Genomic DNA, 21,912 nt, shown 5'->3' on the forward strand with positions numbered 1-21,912 from the left:
TATTAAAACCTCCAAGGAAACCATCAATAAGAGTTGCTAAGAATTTCACAAGTTTTTTTTCCCTTAGGTGTTAATTAAATGATCATTTAACACTGAAATGTAAACACAACATTTTCATCTACTGACAGCATAGCCTATTATAAATCAAGAGTAATAAGAGTCCTGCTGTTAATACTCTAAACCAAGTTCCCACAACACTCTAAGATGCCTTGTCATGTCTAAGGTTAAGTATCTAGACACAAAACAAAGATTGCGCCTACTCGACTTCCAGTTCAATTTTCCCATCGCCCAGTGACCTAGGTAACACTTTGAGCAATAAAGAATAAATTTAATTTCTTCAGCATTTTGTGAGGATTAGGAACAATTGTTGGCCTGCAATGACTTTTTATCCTTGGATTCTTTTTCTTCCAGAGCATTCCCCCCGTTCCAAAAGAAAATTCTGATGGTTTAAGACATAGAACAAACAACTTTAAATTAGGCTTTTTTCAATCAATTGGAACTGTTGGAGGGGAAGCAATCAAGCTTTCTTTGGACTTCTCAGCTATTCAGTTACTTTGAGCTTTAATCTTCTACCAGCAGAAGAAACCTACCATCATGGGGTGAAGCTCAAATATTTTTTCATTTTCACCCTGGCCTGATTTATTCCTTTTATTCTCACTTTAATCAAGATGGCATGGCTACACTTCGATGTCCACCTAGTGCAAGCAGAGTTAGACGTCCTCTTCATAAAACATTTCACACCATGGGTCTGTACCATATAATAATGGTATTTCCTCTGACATGCCTTTTTACTTTTCATTACTTCCTTCACCGAGATTCAGTTTCCTACTTAACTGCTGCCTGAAAAGTTTCCTATAACATAGTTTAGTAAATCTTTCAAGGTTAACTCTGCAGAAACACCCCAGTGACTGAATCAGACTGGCCATTAGACTGGCTATAGCTGAGGTGGCCCAAGAAGAACTGCAATACACTGCTCTATATTGTATTCAACTACTTTTCTTTTTTAATCTGCCAATATTCAGATTCTGCTTTGACAGCAACCCACCCATCACACAACTTCACCACACCCACACTGTCTAATAGACTAAGATAATTAGGCCACCAGTTTAAGTAAAACTCCCCACTGATTTAGTACAATTTAAAATAAAATACAAAATTTGCTATGACTAAACTGCTAAGCATATTTAAATGTGACTTGTATCTTTTCAATAGGCATATTTAAATGCTAATATCAAATACTAAAAGAAATTTCAAATACCAGAAGCATTTATGTTGAAACCAGCAGAGTGGCCTTAAGCCATATTTTTTGTTTGCTTGCTGTTTTTAAACATGGTTTTCAAATTAAAGTTAGAGAATAGCCCTAAGCCATAGTTTTGTTTACTTGCTGTTTTTAATGTGGGTTTCAAATTAAAGTTAAGCGTGACTATAAACTGTATTGGAAGGTCTGCCATAATGAAAATCAACATAAGTGCCCTATAGCTGCTTGTCTGCTGAAAATGTAGACTATTCATTCAGATATGAGGATTTAATAGATTTGTTCATTACCAGAGGTTAGTTTACAGCCACAAAAGTCTACCCAACTTGCTGTTTCATCCCACTACAAAAGGAAGCATTACTTGCATAAAAATGTAAACTTAAGTTTTTATAACTAGAAAATGTAAGGGGTAAATTTAAAAAGCCAATTTCCCCCAATTACCTTGAGATAAAATTTTGAAAACCCAACATGACAGCTGGGTAAACTGTATGTTTCACAAGTGAAAGGAGAATATTTGCTTCAAGATGAAAAGTGCAATAGCATTGACCAACATTTTAACTTCACAAAGTGCCTATGTTTAACTGTGAAGTAACTGATTTCTTAATATTTAGTTCCATATATTTTCACCTATTATTTCCTGTAAGTAACCATGTTATGATAGGTGCTGTCCAAACACAAGAACATTCACTCAAAGGGCAGAGAAAGGGACACAATATACAAGTAAAGCAAAACAAGTGCTCATGTTCTGAAAATACTGTACTTTTTTAATAAAGGTAACTTGGACTACACTGAGCACACTTAAAAGTTCATTCTGATTTTAGAGCTACTACCATTTTCAGCTCTAACCCCTATATTTAAAATTGGAAATATTACTGGAGTCGGAATGAACCTTTAAAGTACACCCAAGTTCCCCACAACCTTGCCATAAACAGTTATTCACACTGCTGTGTATTTTTTGCTTCTCTCACCATTAGGATTACGGTGACCAGATAGCAAGTGTGAAAAATTGGGACAGGAGGTGGGGGGGGGTAATAGGAGCCCATATAAAAAAGCTCCAAATATCAGGACTGTCCCTATAAAAATCAGGACATCTGGTCACCCTAATTAGGATACAGATATTACAGTTTGTAACAAGTGTTCCAGTAAGCTTCTTGGTTTCACACTTTTGAAAGACGAGAGAGAATGCACTGAACAAATTTTGTAGTACTTCCAACATCCCTAGAAATGCAAGAGTCCTGTCCTGCAGTCCCTTACTCATGAACTTAGTCCTGCAACCAGGCCCTAGTGTCCTATCTTTTTTGTTCACTGCTTTTTAAGGGGTGACTGTTTCTTGGATATCAAAGCCTTATAGAAGTAGAATCAGAGTTCCAGACTGAACTAAGCAATGGGCAATAAGAAATATTCATACAAGACAATTTCCCATTTCTAGTCTGAAGTACAAGGTGGACAGTGGAGGAACAACACTGGTCTTGGTAATCTTTTAAAAAGCTGCCTTCTGATTCTTCCATCCCACAAACAAGTGCTAAAATAGAAGTATCAAAAGCTAACAGTTGACCAGAGTTGCTACTGCTTTGCAAGGTAATTATATTTTGGAGAATACACACTTCAGTTACTGAATTCCCTACAAACTGGCTATGTACATTAATAAGCATATTTCAAGCAAAAAAGATTTCCAATACACATCAACATTATTAGTAATTACTCATTTCTGTAGCTGTGGGTCAGTATTACAACAAAAATGGCCTTTGTGAGTTCTAGTTAGTTGGTCTACAAGCTTAGTTGACCCAACTCATTTTTAGGTCTGCATTCTAATTAGAAGACCTTAATATACTATGGTCAGTGAATTGATTTAGCACAAAGTTATGATAATTGTGTTCTCCCACTGCCAGAAAAAGGAAGACAATCTTTTTAGTGTACTGTTACTCTAGGCAGATGTAATTTACAAAGTATTCGTTTAAAATAAATTACAAGATCGCCCATCTACAAATGACCACAAAACTGAAATTTTATACGTGTTTTTCAATTTTAGTTGTTTATTTCAAATGCTTTGCAAAATAAATATTTAGCAAAGAAAAATTAAATTATAATAAACCACAGAAGACTAAACAACTGAAATCATTGGACTATTAGTGCCAATTCTTATCTAACTTATTTGTAGAAGTATTTATATGTGAAGTGATTTAAACATTCTGAGGGTGTGGGGAGGGTAAAAACCCCAAGATTCTAGCTTTCCATATCTGAGGTTTAAAGAGATAAAAATCACAACATTGGCATTATGGAAGCATAAGAGATTTATTTATTTGTTTCAATTTCCTTCCAAAACAGAAGATTGGAGTACAGATTTTGAAGCAATTTATTAGCATTTCTCAGTTGCTTAAATGCATAGGAACAAGCCATAAAAACTAAAGTGATCTCACTAATGCTTGAGAATGCACTTGCTCCAATTAGAAGAACGTAACAGCAAACTAAACTTGGATTTCATATAAGTAAAGGTTATAATATTGTATCATTTTCTGATATAAATACCCCTCTTTGGAAACAGATTGTTGCATGTGCACCACACTTAGTAAGGATTACACCTTTCAATACAAAAGTATTACAGCATATATGTAACAGCTGAAACCTGCCAATTACTGCTTTTGTTTAGTAGCAACTCATCTAACAAGCTACTTCAAAGAAGAGAACCATTCAATATTTCCTACTACAATTGAGAATGCATTCTTTTTGTACATTGGATTTTTAAACACCAAACCACCTGTTTCCACTTGGAATACAAGTAGTCAGAAGCTTTAGTATAATGAGGCTTGGCATCTCTAGGAGTTTTCATAACAGAATTCTCTTTGCTTTGTTGAAGGGGATTATTAGATGATTACAGATAAAACCTTTTATCTACCAAATTACTAATAAATCCTTGCTTAGAATTTTTAGAAGGAATACAGGCAGAACTGTGCATTTAAATATGCATACAATTATACTAGTGGTAATGAAACAAAACAGCTTAAAAAACATTGAAAATTTAAAGTTGTTCTTCCAGCCCCTTACAAGCACCATCTTTTTCATTCTCACCTCTGGTTGGTTCTACTTTTAAAACCAAAAACAAAGCATGTTAACTTGTGACAGCTAAAGAGGTACCAACTTCAATGATGCTAATAGTAGGTTCTCTCATAGCAGTTACAAAAAGATATGACAGCAATCTGAAGAACTTTCATCCTCTTTGCGTCAAACATCTTTGGTGTTCCCAGCAAAGGAAATCAGCGGTAGCTATCATGGCAGCTCACTAGATGAGTAATGATGTCGATCTGACCAGACAACGGTAACCGTAGCAACTGTAACCTGCAATTCCTGCATAACCATTGTTGGATTTATTGTGGCAGGGGCCAAGAAGGCCAAGAGTAAAATGAAGTGGAGAACTATGGTGTCTGACACATCTAGTACCACACACTTTAATCATAGCTGGCAGAAATTAATTCAGGAGGAATTTTTTTTGCAAGGGCTCACCATGCAGTTTTCTGCTTTTATGCTTAGCTACAAGGATCTTAAGCTACTAAGTGGACATCACTAAACTAGGTGTTTCTTATAGTCAGATTACACTAAGACCTTTTCCTTTAAATATGTGAAATGTCTTATTTCAAATATACTTTTTAAGTATGCTAATGGTAGAAAGGAAAGGTGTATAGCGGAACAGAAGGCTTGGTACCTAGATTAAGTTTAAATTATCCCCTGCAAAGTCATTATTCAGTCATAGCTCAATTTAAACAAATTTCTGAATCAGCAGCTCAGGCATGAAACTCTTCCTCATCCCAACTTCTAAAAAAAAAAAATTGTTGAAATCAAAAACGTACAGGTTTTGTGCACAGAATTCTTTATCATGTTCATGCTACCACCTAAAAAGGTATCTTTTAAAGCCAAACTCTCAAAGAGTTAGGACATAGCTCTTGGTATCCTGCAGCAAATGGCAATGCAATGAACTGATCTAACAAGCCAAATTAAGTAGTCAAAATCTATTTGCCTCATAAACCCACTAGTCTGTAATAGTTCTTTATTTTAAAGATACTATTGCTGACGCTAGACAAGTCCGTTTCAGTAGGCAAATGGGTTGTTGGAAACAATGCAGGCTGTTCTTGCAATGAAAAACACTTTTTGAACAATGGCTTCATACAAAAAAGTTTAAATATTACCCAACAGGACCCACACTAATCTATCTATACACTACTATTTTGTCAAAATCCTTATTCTACAAGAAATAAACATTTTCAAGCTCTTCTTGAAAAATCAAGAAACTAAGAAATTATACAAAATTATTCAATATACCCACAAGTATTTATAATTTTAAAAAAAAAGTACAGCCAAATGGAGTTTTATGCCAAACCATCTTTCCAGTTCAATTCTAAATAGGTTAAAATAGTTTAAATAAAATATTTCCTATCTTCAGGAGTTTTCTTGGAAGATTATTTTCCTCCAGCATTAACTATCTGAAAAATACAAACTAGATTTCCAAAACAGAGAATACTCAGTCAGACAAAATTATGTACTGTCTCTTTTAAATTCTCAACCTATCGCTCTCCTTTACTTACACTTCCCATCTGTCAACAAGTGCTTGTAATTTTATTACACTGTCCTGTAGTTTATGCAGAGTTAGTATTATTTTACAGAGTTCTGTTAATGGACTGGATAAATGGTAATGCTATTTAAACTAGTCTCCTGCTCCAACAAACACAGCTGCAACTGTACTACTATTTCTGAGCAAACATCTTGACCTGAACATGCAGTGCTCTCTCAACCCGTCCAAAGAGAAATTGGAGCAGACAGCAAAGGGAAAGCATAGCTGGCCGCTGGCGGCAACCAACCATGTCTAATCATAATTCATATACAGTGTACCCTCGCTCTTTTATATTGCATTTAGGCTACACAACAAACATATGTGCTTCTTCACCTGGCATCTCATTTACAGCCAAGGGTCAAATGGTAATTATCATTCACAGAAGCTGAACAGCATACTGAGAAACTTAAAGAATACACAATGTATTAGCTATTAGTTTTTTAATTGGGAAAATTAGATACCAAAGTGTTACATATTTAAGTGTCCATGTATAGACAATTTTGATTCTCCTTTTTTCAGAGACTATAGCTTGGTATGTATATGTGTACGTAGGAGTTTCTACACATACACACGAAGTTTAACACAAAAACAAAACAAAAAAGTATATACACACACACACACACACACACACAAAAAACTCGTTCCTGGTATGGTGGAGAAGCTGGATAAAATCCAAAGCCTCCTGATTATGACCAACCAACATACATCATTTCTAAACAAATGCCTACTTTTGCTGTTCTGACTTAATTAAGCATACAGCTAAATGATATATTTCAGTACAGTTACTGTATTTTTAAAACATGCATATGTTACAACCAGACATTCACTTTCATGGTCTGATCAACAATAACCCTGGGGCAGAAGAAATTTAATACTGTTAAGCCAACCATCTCTTACTTTCCACCAGATACACCATGTGCATTTGTGTGTTCTATATCCAAAATAAAAGGATAGATACTTGTTTTAAAACTTAAGTGTATAATTCTAAATAAAGTTTATTCAAATTTGAGTATGCCTTAAATGTACATCCATTTTAATCTGTAAATTATCTTATTGCTATTTTAAATGGAATAAGATTGAACAAACATTAACCTAAAGGTGGAATAAAATAGAATACCCATACACCTCTCACCCTTCCTGATATGGAAGTACAAAATTTCAGGTTTAAGGTTTCCATGCTTGCTAGGGATTCTTTTTTAAATGGTTGAATTACTAACTTGTAATATATACTGCACACATACTGTAATATTTGAGAGGTGTGTACTCTAATTTTGTTAGATAAAGGAAGGAATTTGCTGGAGCAGAACCCCTTAGCATACTGCTGTCTAGTAATCCAACAAGTGTTTTATCTACAGAAAAAGCTTTTGATACAAAAACAAACATACATCAAAAGCAAGAAGCAGATAGGCAAGTATGATACTAATGTGTGTGGCTACAATTTAGGCATTTTAAGACTCCTATTTCATATTAGAAAGGAAGGTGAAAATCATTTGAGGAAATTAGAACAGAAGTCAACTTCCAAAAGTGAAACCTTCATTATGAAAATTTACCTGACCCACTCCAGCTTCAAGAACATCATGAACTGGAGTGAATTTGATCAGATAGAATAGCTATCTTCCCTCCTTTTCCAACCACACAAGGAAATATCAGGAAAATATATCCTCCTGACTACTGATTGCATAATGAGGAATTGAATATCATTTGTTAGTTCGTCAAACTATTTTGTCCATTTAACCTATAACAATTCCAGCAGAACAGTCTCACGTGAAGCCTACAATGAAATATCAAGAATGTGTCTTTGAAACAAGCTTCAAATTATGTGTTGTCTTTTCAGACATGCTGTTTTCTCTTCTGTCCTACATACTATGATTAAATTAAAGTTAACTTGAAATTTTATTAAAATAATCAGTAGAAACAGCTTTGTGTTAGATAAATAACCTACGTCTACTCCACATTCATATTATAAAGGAAAATAATTAGATTCCAGAACATCATTGGCTGAAACGTCAACATTCCAATTTAAATTATTAACCATACAATAGAATCAAAAGCAACACTGATACACTGCACTTTATGTAGCTGCTAGCTAAAAATGTTAACATTTTGTACTTTTCATTTTAGTAATCTGACAAAACAGTAGGTTACCAGTGTAGCAACAAGTATGCAAGATGGCAACACAGATATACTTTAGTAAGTACGAGGACTGTTTTTTAGTCCAACACATGCCATATATAAATACAGAATATTCCAGAAACAAATTATGAACAGCCTTTGTGTAATATCACTGGGCCAATACTTCTAAAGCCATTACTTTTGGGGTTTTTGCTCTTTGTTGAAAGAGCAAAGTAAAAAGTTAGGGGAAAGCCAGCCTATTCTTCCACCAAAAGAATATTTAAATGTTTAGAAGGGGGGAGGGGAAGATAGATCAGAGTTTGTGTATCTGAGATAGAAAATGAAAACTGGAGAGTAATCAAAGAAAATACTAAATTAAAAAAAACTTACATTGTTCTTGACAAGGTAAAAAGTAGCATACTTCAGAAACCACCTATACACACCCACCTCTATATTGTGTGTGTGTGAGAGAGATTAAAAAGGCACATTATGTAGGACTTGCAAGGTTTCCAAAATTAATAATGGATTTTGACTACTTACAGCCTGTATAGTTTAGGAGTCCCGAGAAACAGCAACTCAGAAAGCAGCTGAAGATTATTTCTGTTTAGACGCCTTTTGAGAGAAAGAAAAAAAAAAAAAAGTTAGTTGTAACCTAAGACAATAGCAATCAAATGCAAACATTTTGTACAGACATGCCTGTGCTATAACAAACTGAAGAGAAAGCACAGAAGAGATATACAATGCTTGGTCCACTAGTGGAGACATGGTCCAGTAGTAACTTTGGGCTGATTATGTTTTCTGGTAACCTTGCCTTTCGTTTTATGAAAGGCCATTTTCAATTTAAGGAGTCTTGCTTAATCACCAAGTTGGGACTCTAGGCCATATAAACAAAAATCAGCACAAAAAGGTACTGTTTCTCCACCATCTCTGTAGTGTGGAGTAGCTGATACAAACATGTTGTGGCCAACATTATCCAAAAGCACACTATATTCATTGCACACGTATGCATCACTGCATACAAGTTATGTGATAATGTAATTAAAGATCCATATGGTGTGATTGTGCAAAGAGGCAGAGATAAGGCTGCCATGGAAACCTTACTTCTTGACTTCCATGTAATTAAAAATCAACTTACACTTTGTACTAAATAGTTTTGAACATAATTGTGTTTCTTATAAGACTATGAAAGTAAATGGGAACATTTGGCATGGGGGAGGGACTTGAACAATCATGTACTGTATAGGAGGAAAAACTGTAGCTGGAATCTGGAAGAGATCTCTTTGCATATGAGGTCTCACTCGGCTAACTAAGGTCAACCCAGCTTAGTCTATAAAATGACAAGTTCAAAACCCAGAGTAGTACGGCTGGAGGTAATCCACTGCCAACTACAACTTGCCCTGACAAATATATACAATTTTTTTTTAGATTTACAATTAAGATCATTTTTGCTATTACAGAGTAATAGCAGCTCTCGATCAAGTAGTCAGATAATTCAATATATTAAGTCCAAGACCGTTTATTTAAGAAAAAAAGCCATAGGCAGAGCCAGGCACATACAAACTTGTAAGCCTATTTCTTTGCAAGCAACGCATCATTAGTCCTTACGTTGCAATTTACAAAGACTCAATTTATTCATCCCAGGTTACACTTGCACACCTGCATGGTGTTAGCTAAGGCTCTGTTTTATGGCACTAGCATTAAGATTATGTAAGTCACTAGACACCAGTAAACTGAAAAAGGTATTGAATAGTGCTTGCACAAAAAAAAGATTTAGAATCTTCAGGAAGCTATGCCTGCTATAAGGTACATCTAAAATCTTCTTGATGTAACTAAATTCACTTTCTTCAGTTCTCATTTTGATTGTCTGGAAGAACCTGTATTATTCTTGTAGCTCCTTCCTGAACCCTTTCAAATTTGTCAGCATACTTTAATTCACTTACTGTGTATGCTCCAAATATAGTTTAAGGCTCCAATCTTGTGAAGAATGCATGTGGACAACTACTCCCATGAGTAGTCCCATTGAACTTGATGGAACTACTTGCTGAAGTAGCACTCAGCAAGTAGTTGCACAAGTTCAAAGGAACTACCCGTGCAAGTAAAGTTATGCATATGCAAAAGTGTTTCCAGGATCAAAGGGCCTAAGTGCAAATTTGCTGAATAAAACTGGTTTTGAAATGAACAGTGCCAAAGCAGTAGTTTTAGTTCAGTTCAAGATACTTAACAATTCTGAAGTTAAAAACAAAGTTATTTCCAGTCAACCAAGCACGAGAAGTCAGTCAAACTTTTACAGGCCAACGACATTTCACATGGCATCATTCAGAAGAAATTGGGGAGAATTTGGAAGGAGGTTGTTGAGAGAGTGGGAAGGGCAGAATTTAGCATAGTGATATGTGAAGTGTGGAAATTCAGTTTGAGGAAAGAAACTGAAAGTTCATCTGACCCATCAACTCAACGTACAAAATAGGAGCTCTGAAACTACAATTCATGTGATCCAAATTTTCCATTGACTTCAATATATGTTTGTGTGTTCCTTGTAATCAGGTTTTGTATTGAATTATCAAAATAGTTTAATACATGGCATTTCAGCACTTCTGCTTTTAATTCCCCCAAAAAACAAGCACAGAAGCATGCAAAAAATGAAAGGACAGCTATCTGACACTTCCTCAACCTTCAAATAAATGTGGTTTTAGTTGTGCCTTGTTTTAAAGTTCATAACAGAAGTGATAATTGGAAAGGGTTAACAAAATGTAACTCTTCCCAAGGAGTATAGATAGAAAACAAGAATGTATTAAAAACATAACAGGCAGGTGTTAAAAATAAAACTATTTTAAAAAAGTGGAGGTTCAGCATTAAGTCAAGCAGCAATAATGTGGGAATAAAAGTACAAAATGGAAGTTTGGCCTGTGGTTAAATAAAAAGCAAATGTTTTCTGTATCGCTTTGCTTCTCTCCCTCTTTTTGAAAGTTGTAGACTTGGGGCTTAATCCTGCAAATCCATATTTATAGATCAACAAAAAATAAAAAAAAAATAAAAAAAAATCAATGGAATAACTTGCATTAGTAAAGACAACTCACACATTCAAGTGCTTGTAGGATCAAGCTTCTACGACTAAGCTATTCAGGGCAGAGTTTTCTAGTCTTGCATTTCTTTTAAAGTACCTCTCACAATTTGGGGTCATTATATAACACACACACACACACACACACACACACACACACACACACACACACAAGAATCAGTTGCTCCATTTCTGACTTAGAACAAAAGCACAATTTTAACTTTTAATAGAATGTAGGTATAGCAATACTAGTATAGAAATAAAATCCAGTTATTACATTGCCATAATAAATTTTTTTTTACATTAGAAGCTTTGTCATAATCTTATCAGTCTGATAAACTTTTTAACAGACAAGGTGGGTGAGGCAATATCTTTTATTGAACAAACTTCTGTTGGTGAGAGACAAGCTTTCAAGCTCCACAGAGCTCCTTTTTCAGACCAGACCTGAATAGGTCTGAAGAGCTTGAAAGCTCCTCTTTTCCTCGCCTCTCCACCAACATGGCTACAACACTGCAAATAAAGACATGCCAGTTAAATGACAATCCTGAGTATTCAAGGCTGACATTTATAATGAACATCATTTTGTGTTCATTACTTTTAAAAAACATCTTAGCACTGTAAAAGCATTTCTATAAAAGGATCTCCAAGCATTTTACAAACATTGAGCATTTAAGCCTTGCCAATAGCGTTTATAATTCACACAGTAATCAAAAATATGCTAGGTACTTTATAGATAAAGTAAATGACACAAATGGTGTTACACAGATCCTACAATTCAAATTCTGTGGACATTAATAAGAATGGCCACTAATTGAGAACGATAAGGCAAAGGGAGGATAAGAGTTATAAATTTAAGTGTACCAATATATAAGAGACACTGGTCATGGATCCAGTTAAGACTGAGTTGTGTCACATTTAAAACAAGGATTCAGCTTTTGTTATGCATGAAGAATAGTGTCTTCTCAAAAATTACAGCATTTCCTATTTGAGCACCAAATCAATTGAGAATTTACAAGTAAATCCATTAGCTTTACAGAGTAATTTTTTTTTTTTATAAAAAGGATCCTATATGAAATTTAGTACTTGGTCAATCCTTTGTCCTGAATTCTTAACCCAGGCATTCTCTAGCTATACAAATCAGTACAGAGGTGGATTTTGAGTAGATATAGTGCAATAGATATCCTTTTCAAGAACTAAGTCCTCTTTCATCCATTATTCTTCAGCCTCTGGTGAAGAATAATGTTCTTGAAAAGCAACTCATAATTAACCACTTTCTAAATGGCTGCCACTTCCTATTGTGGTCTGTTTTTGACAAGAGGTTGTTCTTAGCAAATATGATAACCACCTCTTCTCCCCAGCTCCTTACAGTGCTCCTTTCTGCCTCCTGACAGTGAGGGTGCTACTATCTTCCCTGAAGGCCATTTGGCTTCACTCACACTTGAAACAGAAGGAGGCAGTGTCAATCTTTATATTGAGGCCACAGGTTGCCCTTATCGATAAGTTATGGTGGACATTTTCAGAGATCAATTCTTTGAGAGTTTCTCTAAAAGGAGAAAATTGTGAGCCAGACTCCACTGAGAGAGAATCTTTCAATTATGAAGATCAGCAACAACAATAAAAAGTTACCATTAATGCTAAATATGCCTGTTAGACTACCTGGCCCTCAGAAGTACTCAAAAGGAAAAGGCATAAAGTGAAACTGAGGACTCAGGGGAAAACACAGGAATATGGCAAAGATGATAGAGGGGAATTTGGAATGCACACTTCCATCTACTTTGTGCTGCTCTGGCACTACAAACAGCAATAAATATTGCTTAAATAGCTAGCACATTCCAACTGATTTGTGCCCCTGCAGAGCGATACAAAACAGCCACAAGTACCCAAGGGAATCTGACCCTGAAAGTTTAAATTTAAAGTTATTGTGGGGTAGGTGTGGTTCTTCCAGCTGTTAGTGTGGATCCCAATGTAGGTGCGCCTGCACTTAATACATGTGAAATCGGTTTGTTTTGTTTGCTAACAGTGTCCATCAGGGCTGCACACGTGCACCAGGAGGTACAGGGTACCTGTGTGAAGGTATAAATGGCAGAGTGGCTGCAACCCTTCCTCAGTTCATTTTCAATTCAAAGCTCATGGTAGCAGAGGACTCTGAAAAATGGGGATGGAAGGTGGGACATGGGTTGCACACTGATTAAGACATCTCAGAAAAACCACAGTTACTGAAGGGTAATTAACCATTCTCTTTGTCAAGTATGTGTCAGTGTAGATTCCACTGCAGTATCCCCTGAGGATAGTGGAAATGAGGAGTATCAGCTGCATCAGTTGAACAGTGATTGTAGGATAGGATTGCTCTTCCAAATTTGGCATCTGACTTCACAGCTAAATCCAAGACAGTGTTTAACACACATCAGTGGGTTAACTGCACACTGCTGCCTTAAAGATTTCTAATATTGGCACATTCCAGAAGCAAGTGGAGGAAGCTGCTTGTGCTTTGGTGGAGACAGCCTTGATATTTGGCAGGAGATTCACACCAGCAAACTGATAAGAGGAGATGTACCGTGTAATCCATTTTGATGTTTCTCATCTCAAAGACTGAGCTTTAGAACACCCAACTATAGCTCAAAATATATAGGACAGTCTGAATGCTTTATTCCTGTCAATATAATAAAACAGAATCCTGGGTACATCTAATGTGTCTCATTTCTTTTCAGTGCCAAATGTGCTGTTGAGAAGACAGATCAGCTGAATCATCTGCTTTAAGTTCTGTGACCACCTTAGGGATGAATTTCAGGTTATGTCTTAGCACCACCATGTCCCTATGGAATACTGTATAGTGAGATTTAGTCAGAGCCTGAAGCTCAGTCACTTTGACTGAAATGATAGCAACTAGGAAGACAGTCGTCAGAGATGGCATAAGAAGCAGTCAGCAGCTCAAATGGAGATTCCATGAGTCTCAGGAGGCCTATACTGAGGTCCAGCTAGGGACTGGGTTCTTTGACAGGCATGTGTGTAGTAATCCTCTAAGGGACTTCACAGCTCAGTTGTGAGAGAAGACCGAGCACAGCTGCACAGGTGGGTGACAAGCTGAGGTATTAGGTGGATATTAGAAAGTGAAAGGCCAACCTGTTTTAGATAAAGTAATAGAGGATCTTTAGTAGAGGCCTGGACTAGGTCCAAGGCTTTTTGGGTTGTCCACATTGAGATCCTCTTCTATTTGGAAGAATGTATTTTTCTGGTAGATCATTTCCTGGACCTGCAGTCTGTCAGTCAGGCTCAGACATTGAGCAGCCACACTGATGTGTGGAGACTTTGGGTCTGGATGAAGTATGTGGTTATCCAGAGACTGAAATCACATCTGGATGGTCTAGGAGTTAGATTGGTGGCTGAATGTTGATTGTCAGCCAGAGCTCTCTGCCAAAAAGAAGCCACCAGAATGATCATGGCCTTCTCTTTTGATCTTGGAAAGCATCCTGGGAATAAGGGGAATTTGGAGAATGGTGTACAAGCACGCCTCTATTCCACTGCAGGAGGAAGGCAACTGGCAACTACCCAGGATTCAAACCTCCTCTCGAAGAAAAGTTGTAGCATTTGCTATTGTCCTTCATGGACAACTCTGTTTTGTGAAGACCCCAAATGGCAGCATCTTATACTGTTAATGATTTAACTGCATCATGAACTGACCAGCATCCCTGACAAGCATGTGGTGTGCAAATCTCCCTCTGAAAGGACTTCCAAGTCAAGGGATCCATGGCTGAAATTGCTCCTAATCAAACTGATGTGCGCCAGCAGGCTGCATGCTTCCACACAGCCATTCACCTGGCCCACAGGAAGTATCTGAGGTTATTCATTGCAGAGAGTCCTAGAAGGAGTTCCTTGGATCTACACTGTGATTATCCTCACAATTAACTGGGTTATGTATCTATTCAAAAAAAATTTCCTTACATCTAATAGTTTGACTAGTATTCACAGTTCTTAAAATCTGAAGGTCAACACTATTCACCATGAATAAATGTAAATGCATTTGAAAGTTACAGGCATGATCCTGCAATTGCTTCCCATTAAGGGTAAGGACTTGAGGATTAGGTCCTGTGTTTTCAAGTTAAAATTGTCACTCCTCACCTATTACTGAGGTCGAAGACAGACTTTTGTTGGACTCATTTTAGCCACTGTTGCTGGAAACTAGTTAGCAAACCAAAAATCCATCTGTTTTTGTAAAAATGTTTATTCTGATTGTTCAGTCAGTACTGAAACAGGATGGAAACAAGTTTACTGTTATATGGGAGACTTTCATCTAGCCACTGTTACAAACCTCACTTGCTTACTAATACAGTAAGTAGTCAAAAATGCTATTTGCCATTTTGGAAAGTTTTCATGGACAATTATTTGCATTTCTGACTGCTGGGCTGAGGAAGAGTGGTACACCTTCCCTTTAAGGCCATGGGCCAGAATCTCCACTACCTTATACTTTGTGTAGTTTGTAAAAAACACAATGATGCAGAGCATGTGCCAAGTCTGTTGAACACTGCCACCAGTTTAAATGGAGAATTTCCATTTAGCAGTGTTTTTTTACAGGTACAAATAGAATAAGATGCAAGATAATGGAGAATCAGGCCCACATAATCAATTCTACTTTGAATACCAGCGCCCTAATTCAGCTGACAAGGGCCAGCCATGGGTGGTTAATTGCAGTGTACATGTACCCTAACTCTCTTCACTCCCAATTTATACTACCTGTCCTGCAGTGCTCATCTTCAGCAAAGAATTAGGAAAGACATTCCAAGACCACCATGAATGCACATCCACCAATTTCTTGTTACACAGGTGAGAGACCAAAAAAAAAAAGGGGGGGGGCGCGCTTGGTTTCGCTAAACATGCCCAGAGGCCAAGTCCAAAAATTCTGTTTTGATTCCACCAGTTTGGGAACAGGAAATCAAGACAGCATTTGAACCTATGTATTTGGATAGATAAGCATGAGTGTTGTGCTGTGATTCATACATGATACAGCCCCAAAAGAGATTTAAAATACATCTCCCTCTGGCTCTTCCAATCTTATACCCCCTTTTAAAAATTATGCTTTAGGGCTTGACTTGTATATTAAGATGAATTGAAATAAATGTGAACATAATGGCTTGTCACAAGTTGGAAGAGTCTGCTCTAAAGGAGAAGTGTGGAAAAAATGTAAGGAAATCAGGCAGGGTTCATTGGCAAAGTAATGATGAAGTGTGTGCAGTAGGAGATTGCACTGTTTAAGCTTCCAATCCTGAGTTCTGTAGGGCTAAGAAATTCAGGAACTTAAATTTGTATTGGAAGGCAATGACTAGTGAACCTGCAGAAGGACTCAAAAAATGGTTTACTATGATCAAATACCAGGAAAGGACAATCTTGCAGCAGCATTATGGGTGGTGGATGCTGGGGGGGGGGGGAGGGAGAGAGAGAAGAGAAGTAAGGGAAGCAGAGGAAAGCAAGCTACAATCAAATGCATGCAGGTGACAGATGCACATGGGGTTTATCTAGATCAGGACAGATTTTCAGGAGAGGAGGACCTAAAAGTCCTCAGAAGAATAAAGTTGTAAGCCTGAGTCCCCAGGATACTTCTGCATACAATACAACCCGGACCTTTACTCTTGCATGCATGCTTGCCCAAGTGCTGCAGATAACCCTTCAACAGTGGCTAGCAGCAGGTGCTGCAAAGGATGATAGAAGAAATCCCCTTAATGGAAGAAAAAAAGAAAAAAAAAAATCTACCTGTAGGGAAAAAAAGAGTTTCTTCATAATACTGTGTGAGAATGTAATGTTATGAATCACTGGCCTGAATGAGTGTCATTCAGGAAAGTCCCCCATGCATTGGTTTTGAAGTGCAAAAATCTAAATAGAATTGCAGTTAAAAATATGGAGAAGGATACAGTGGAAATTTTAGGGAATTGCATTGTAATGTTTCTACATTTTTTTTCCTGAAAAGCATGCAGACAGCTTTTTTTGCTCCTATAAACATTCTTAGTAGAAACGTTAAAGCAATACATATTGAACAGATTGAAGTGTACTTTGAATAGCTAACAACTAATGCTTTGCAGCAAAGTTCTCCAGGAAGTTTAAGCTCTGTGCCTAGAACACACTCAAATAAGCAATATTTTGGAGTAATGTACAAGTTTCAAACAAAACTAAATGCAATATATTTTTGAAGAGCCAGAGATGGTTTTAAAATTTTGCAACAGTGCAAACTACCCATTTCAGAGGAAGTAAAAAAAGAAGAGCATCCAGCAAACACTGCCACAAAGGATGAGCACAAAACAGATGTGGGAAAAATAAACAGCCTTCCTGACTTGGAATTTGTAAAAAGGTCTGCAAAGAGCAAACAGGACTTCACTGCAGTTTGACTTCTAGACCCATAAAAAGAGTCCCATGAGAAACGAGATTCCAAGATGAATAAAATATACAGCTAACAGTAACATTGAAAATTTACAATAAGAGTTCATAACACTTCCAAAGAGATGATTTTACTGTAACAGCATTTTGTATTCTGAAGTAAAAATTATATTAATCTGAATTTTAAAACCTATTGTAATAAAAATTTGAATGCTTTGGCCGCTATTTAATATTCCATTATTAGGAATGCTGTAGAGACTGAAAGTGTTGCTAAAGCAACTCCAAAAATCTTAACACAGGATAATTCATGTAAGTAATTAAAAAACCCACAAATACAGGTGTCTCAGTATAATTCCTACAATTCTTGTAAAATGGAATTTACATTCCTTTGCTAAGTGATTAGCACCGCAGGCTTCTTGGTCTCCTCCCTGCTCCAAGATAAGGAATGTGCTAAGTGTCGCCCTTAAACTATGTAGGATTAGCTAGGAGAAGGATTCTCCACATCCCTGATGAACAAGGAATAACTTTTTTCCTTCAAGCCTGTTCAGCAACATATTCTACACCTGAGCTCATTACTTTTGTGCTACCTACAACAGATGCATGGAAATACTACCTCTTTGAATGCTGACATTTACCAGACTGCTAGCCAAATGAGTGTTTATATACCCACTTAAACTCTAAAATCCAAAGGAAAAACATTTTCAAAAATAAAGTAAACTTCCCAAAAATGCTTTGTAAAATACAAACTGTATTTTGGAGTCTGAAATTGTATTGCTTTTTAGTTTACAAAAAAGAGTTGCCGGCACTAAAGTCTCATCTCACTTAGGTTTTATTAAAAACGGCAACAAAAAAATCCTTTAAGTAACGGTGACAAATTGTAAAACACTGTCAATATCTAATTCATAATGTATGTACACTAAGGGGAAACATTCAATCTCACTGTTCGGGGAATGTAAAAATCAAGTTCAAAGTAAAGTTTTGCTACTACAGAAGAAACATCCAGTGCAGCTTCCTTTCAAGCAGTAGTTTTAGGGCCAGCCCTACTCTCACACTGAGTAGTGCCTTATTCCACAGAGAGTTGATTTCCTTGGGACTATCTGAAAAAGGGTAGCAGGCCTCTTAAGGCAAAAAGTAGAACAAAGACATTGTTTAGTTATCACAGTAGTCACATGAATTATAAAAGCTGTAGTAGTGACTCAATATTTAAGTCTGAAAAACAGCAATACTGGGGTTAGAAGAGAGACGATCTCCTTTCTCTCTGGAATTTCATGTTTATGCTTATTTCGAGATTGGTTGCAAGTTTGAGGTTAATCAGAAAAGCTGCTTTTAGTTACATAGCATTGCTGACTCTTGCAAATGTATTGCAAAATTGGCAATATTTGTTTTTTCCCTTAAAGCCCCAGATCCTGGAGTCATGAGATTATGTAAGAATTTCATCTCTCATTTGAAAACAAATCTCTGAAACCAAAAGGGCTAAAATTCTTGAAACATGAATTATAAAGGCTCAAAACTCAAAATGACAGTTAAAAAAACCAAAATGTAATTTTAAAAGTCTCTTTTGGAGTCTGATTAATGAATGCTTGGAGTTAGCAATACTGTTTATGATACTTAGAGAAACTGGTGGTATTCTCTTTCAGAAATTGTATTGCCCTTCATCCATCACAACTCAAATATCATGGATAAAAACTTCAAACTTGTATCAGAGCAATACCCAATGAAGGGCTAGTATATACACACCTCTTTAGCCTGTGTTCATTATGGTTGTGAATGTAATACTAGTCACCAGTGATAGAGTCCTGACTGTTACTATGAAAGCTCACTACATTTCCCTAATGCAATGACTTGAATCAGCTTTCTATTCCAGCTCCACATATTGAGGGAGAGGTGTCTGGAGGGGACACATTCTCCTCCACATTAAAAAACAAAAAACACATAGGTAAATTAAAATATTAGGTAAGTATTTCTCCATTAATAATGTGGCCTCAGATATTTTGGGACCCTTGCAAGAGACATTCAGCCCAACCCTTATAAACTCTGCAGGCCAAATTTTAAAAATAGTTAGGGGTCTACATAGCTTATCATGGATCTTACATATTTCACAGTCTATGTTCTGATGACTACCCTTCACTGATTCAGTTCCAACACCTGATATTGCCCAACTGAGGTTTGTTTTCATCTTATACTATTAAGAAACTTTCCTATTTATTTGAATTAATCATGGTTTTATGAAGCCATATTTTCACTTGAATCATGTATTTTTAAAGGTTATGTGAAAACTCATTTATGCCTGTACAATGGGATACCTAATGCACACCACATGCATTATATTTTGGGGGCTCCATTCTAGTTTCAGATAAGATACTCTTGTCCGTATTTCATATCTTGAAAATTCTGCTACTGTACAAAGATCTTTGAGTGCAGTAGCAGAATTTTAAAATTCAGTGCTATGAACCCATGCACTTGAAGTTGAATTATGCCCTTGTTATACAAGCTGTAAACTTGTCACAATTTTACATAGCATTTTTCTTCGGACACAAAACTAGGGAATAGAGTGAAGTAATGTTCTTCAAAGGAAAGCCTACTTTTTCCTTACAGCTAAGTGTGTAGCTGAAATAATGTATGCTACAATGCCTCATACATCACTATGGTATCTGAACATCTACAACTTTAAAGGTATTTGTCCAGAACATGAACTAACAACTGTAGTGACTTAGTACTACTGGGTCAAACCCTCAAGTTTTCATATAAATGCTGCCTCCATCACTAGTTCTCAAGTAGCCTGTTCTTAGAAAAAGCTACCCCCCCACCTCTCCTTTCCACAGAGACACTGAGTAGAGGGAAAATACACAATTCCCTAACATAAATCAAAGTGCATGCATGAATTCAGTTAAGTATTTCTCTACCACTTGTTACTCTAGAAATAACTGCATCGAGTCAGTCACAAAACCAGAATATTTAGCTCTTTAAATTATTCTTTCCCAAGACTGAAATACAGAATATATAAAATGTAAAAATGTTGAACTTCAATAATAAAGTTATTGAACATAAAAGTTTCAAATAACTCTTTAAAAGTTGGAATTAAGAATGTTAGTAGTTGTGAAATCAATCATATTTAAAACTTTGCTGTTACAAGACAAATTTGAGTGAACAGATTGCATCCTAGATTATGAAGACAGTTAAGAAAGTTATAGTAGCAACACACTGTTCAATGGTTTGTTTCTACAGAAAGTGCTATCTACAACTCCTATGCGAATATAAGTAGTTTCTAAAATGTCTGAGCTAGTAGTACTTTGAGTTTGCATCTTATGTTTCAACACTTGGTCTTGCAAACGTTTATGCACTCAACTAACCTGACTCACATGAATACTCCTTTGAAGTCAATTGACTCATGCAGCTCAAGTAATGCATGTGCATAAGTGTTTGCAGGATCAGGCCCCTGCCACATTCTCCACTACATCTTCAGAAAGGGGAGAAGTCATAATAACCAATTCTCCTCTTAGCAGCCTGCTGCTTCCCCCAGTGAGCATTTCCTCACCTATGGAGGACATCCTCTGGGCATATGGCATGACTTGATTATCTTTGCTAGTTTTCCATTTTGGTCAGTAAATCTCAATTATTAAAAAAAACACTAGACAGTTGCCTGTTGGAAGTCGGAGTCTTGCTCTACTTATTCCTCTTGCCTTCTTTCTACTACCCTGATTAAAAAAAACAACGCCAAAAAAATATCTAAACAGATGGAACTCTTTTCATTATTCTTTAATACTGGCCTAGAGAAAGTGATTGTTAGCAATTTAAGTCTTAAAAGAGACACAAGAATCAATAAAGTTGTTTCCTCTAAACTGAAGACTAAATTCTACTCCATTATATTAGTACAAACCCAGACTAATCACTGAGACCTGAAGATGAGTTGCTCCAGATTGATAGTGGTGTACTCAGAGGAGAATTTGACCCTTGTTAAAGGAAATATCAGATCCTGAAAAGTTGTTCAGTAAAAAAAAAAAAAACCTTCAGCTATTAAGAATTGAGGCAAGAACTGAGTGTTGAGTCTGTTACTGGGTTTTAGCAATTACCCTCAAAATAAAACTTGATCCTCCCGCTTTAAGGTGGACATGGATTTTTATTTTTTTTTTAAATAAGCTTTCTGGTGACAGTTTAAAAGATTTTTTTCCAATCAGGAACAACATGTTTCCCCGATAACTTAGAAAATCTGACCTCTTCTAGCTTGAAAGAGGATTTTGCTCAAAATCTTCACAGATGACACTTAGCTAGTAAGCTTTTTTGTTGTTTTTGGTAGAGAGGAAGGTGATAGGAAAGGAAAGATTACTAGATATCCAAGTTTTTGTAGTCACGTAAGAAACCAGTTGAAGAGTTTTGCTTTTCAGAATAAGCAAGAAAAAGCATTATTCTCTTGTTAAGGAGTCAAAAGACTGTCTGATTTTATCATGTCTCCACCTCTTCCTTGGCAATGGAAGTGTCCAGCGTTTACTCCTTGGTATGTAATTGAGCTCCATAATTCAAGTATTCCTT

The 21,912-nt window shown here is 36.4% G+C and overlaps 1 protein-coding gene across 1 annotated transcript in view; it reads right to left on the bottom strand.

Moving 5' to 3' along the window:
- SLIT2 (slit guidance ligand 2) overlaps positions 1-21,912 on the bottom strand; it is a 407,535-nt gene that overhangs the window by 375,555 nt on the left and 10,068 nt on the right. The window contains exon 4 of the mRNA XM_026648011.1: positions 8,508-8,579. Within this exon, the coding sequence (XP_026503796.1) occupies positions 8,508-8,579 (72 nt within the window). The remainder of the gene's footprint in view (positions 1-8,507; positions 8,580-21,912) is intronic.

This window comes from Terrapene carolina, unplaced genomic scaffold, assembly GCF_002925995.2.
Source record: "Terrapene carolina triunguis isolate 2854851 unplaced genomic scaffold, T_m_triunguis-2.0 Scaffold66, whole genome shotgun sequence".
In the NCBI taxonomy this organism is placed as follows: Eukaryota; Metazoa; Chordata; order Testudines; family Emydidae; genus Terrapene; species Terrapene triunguis.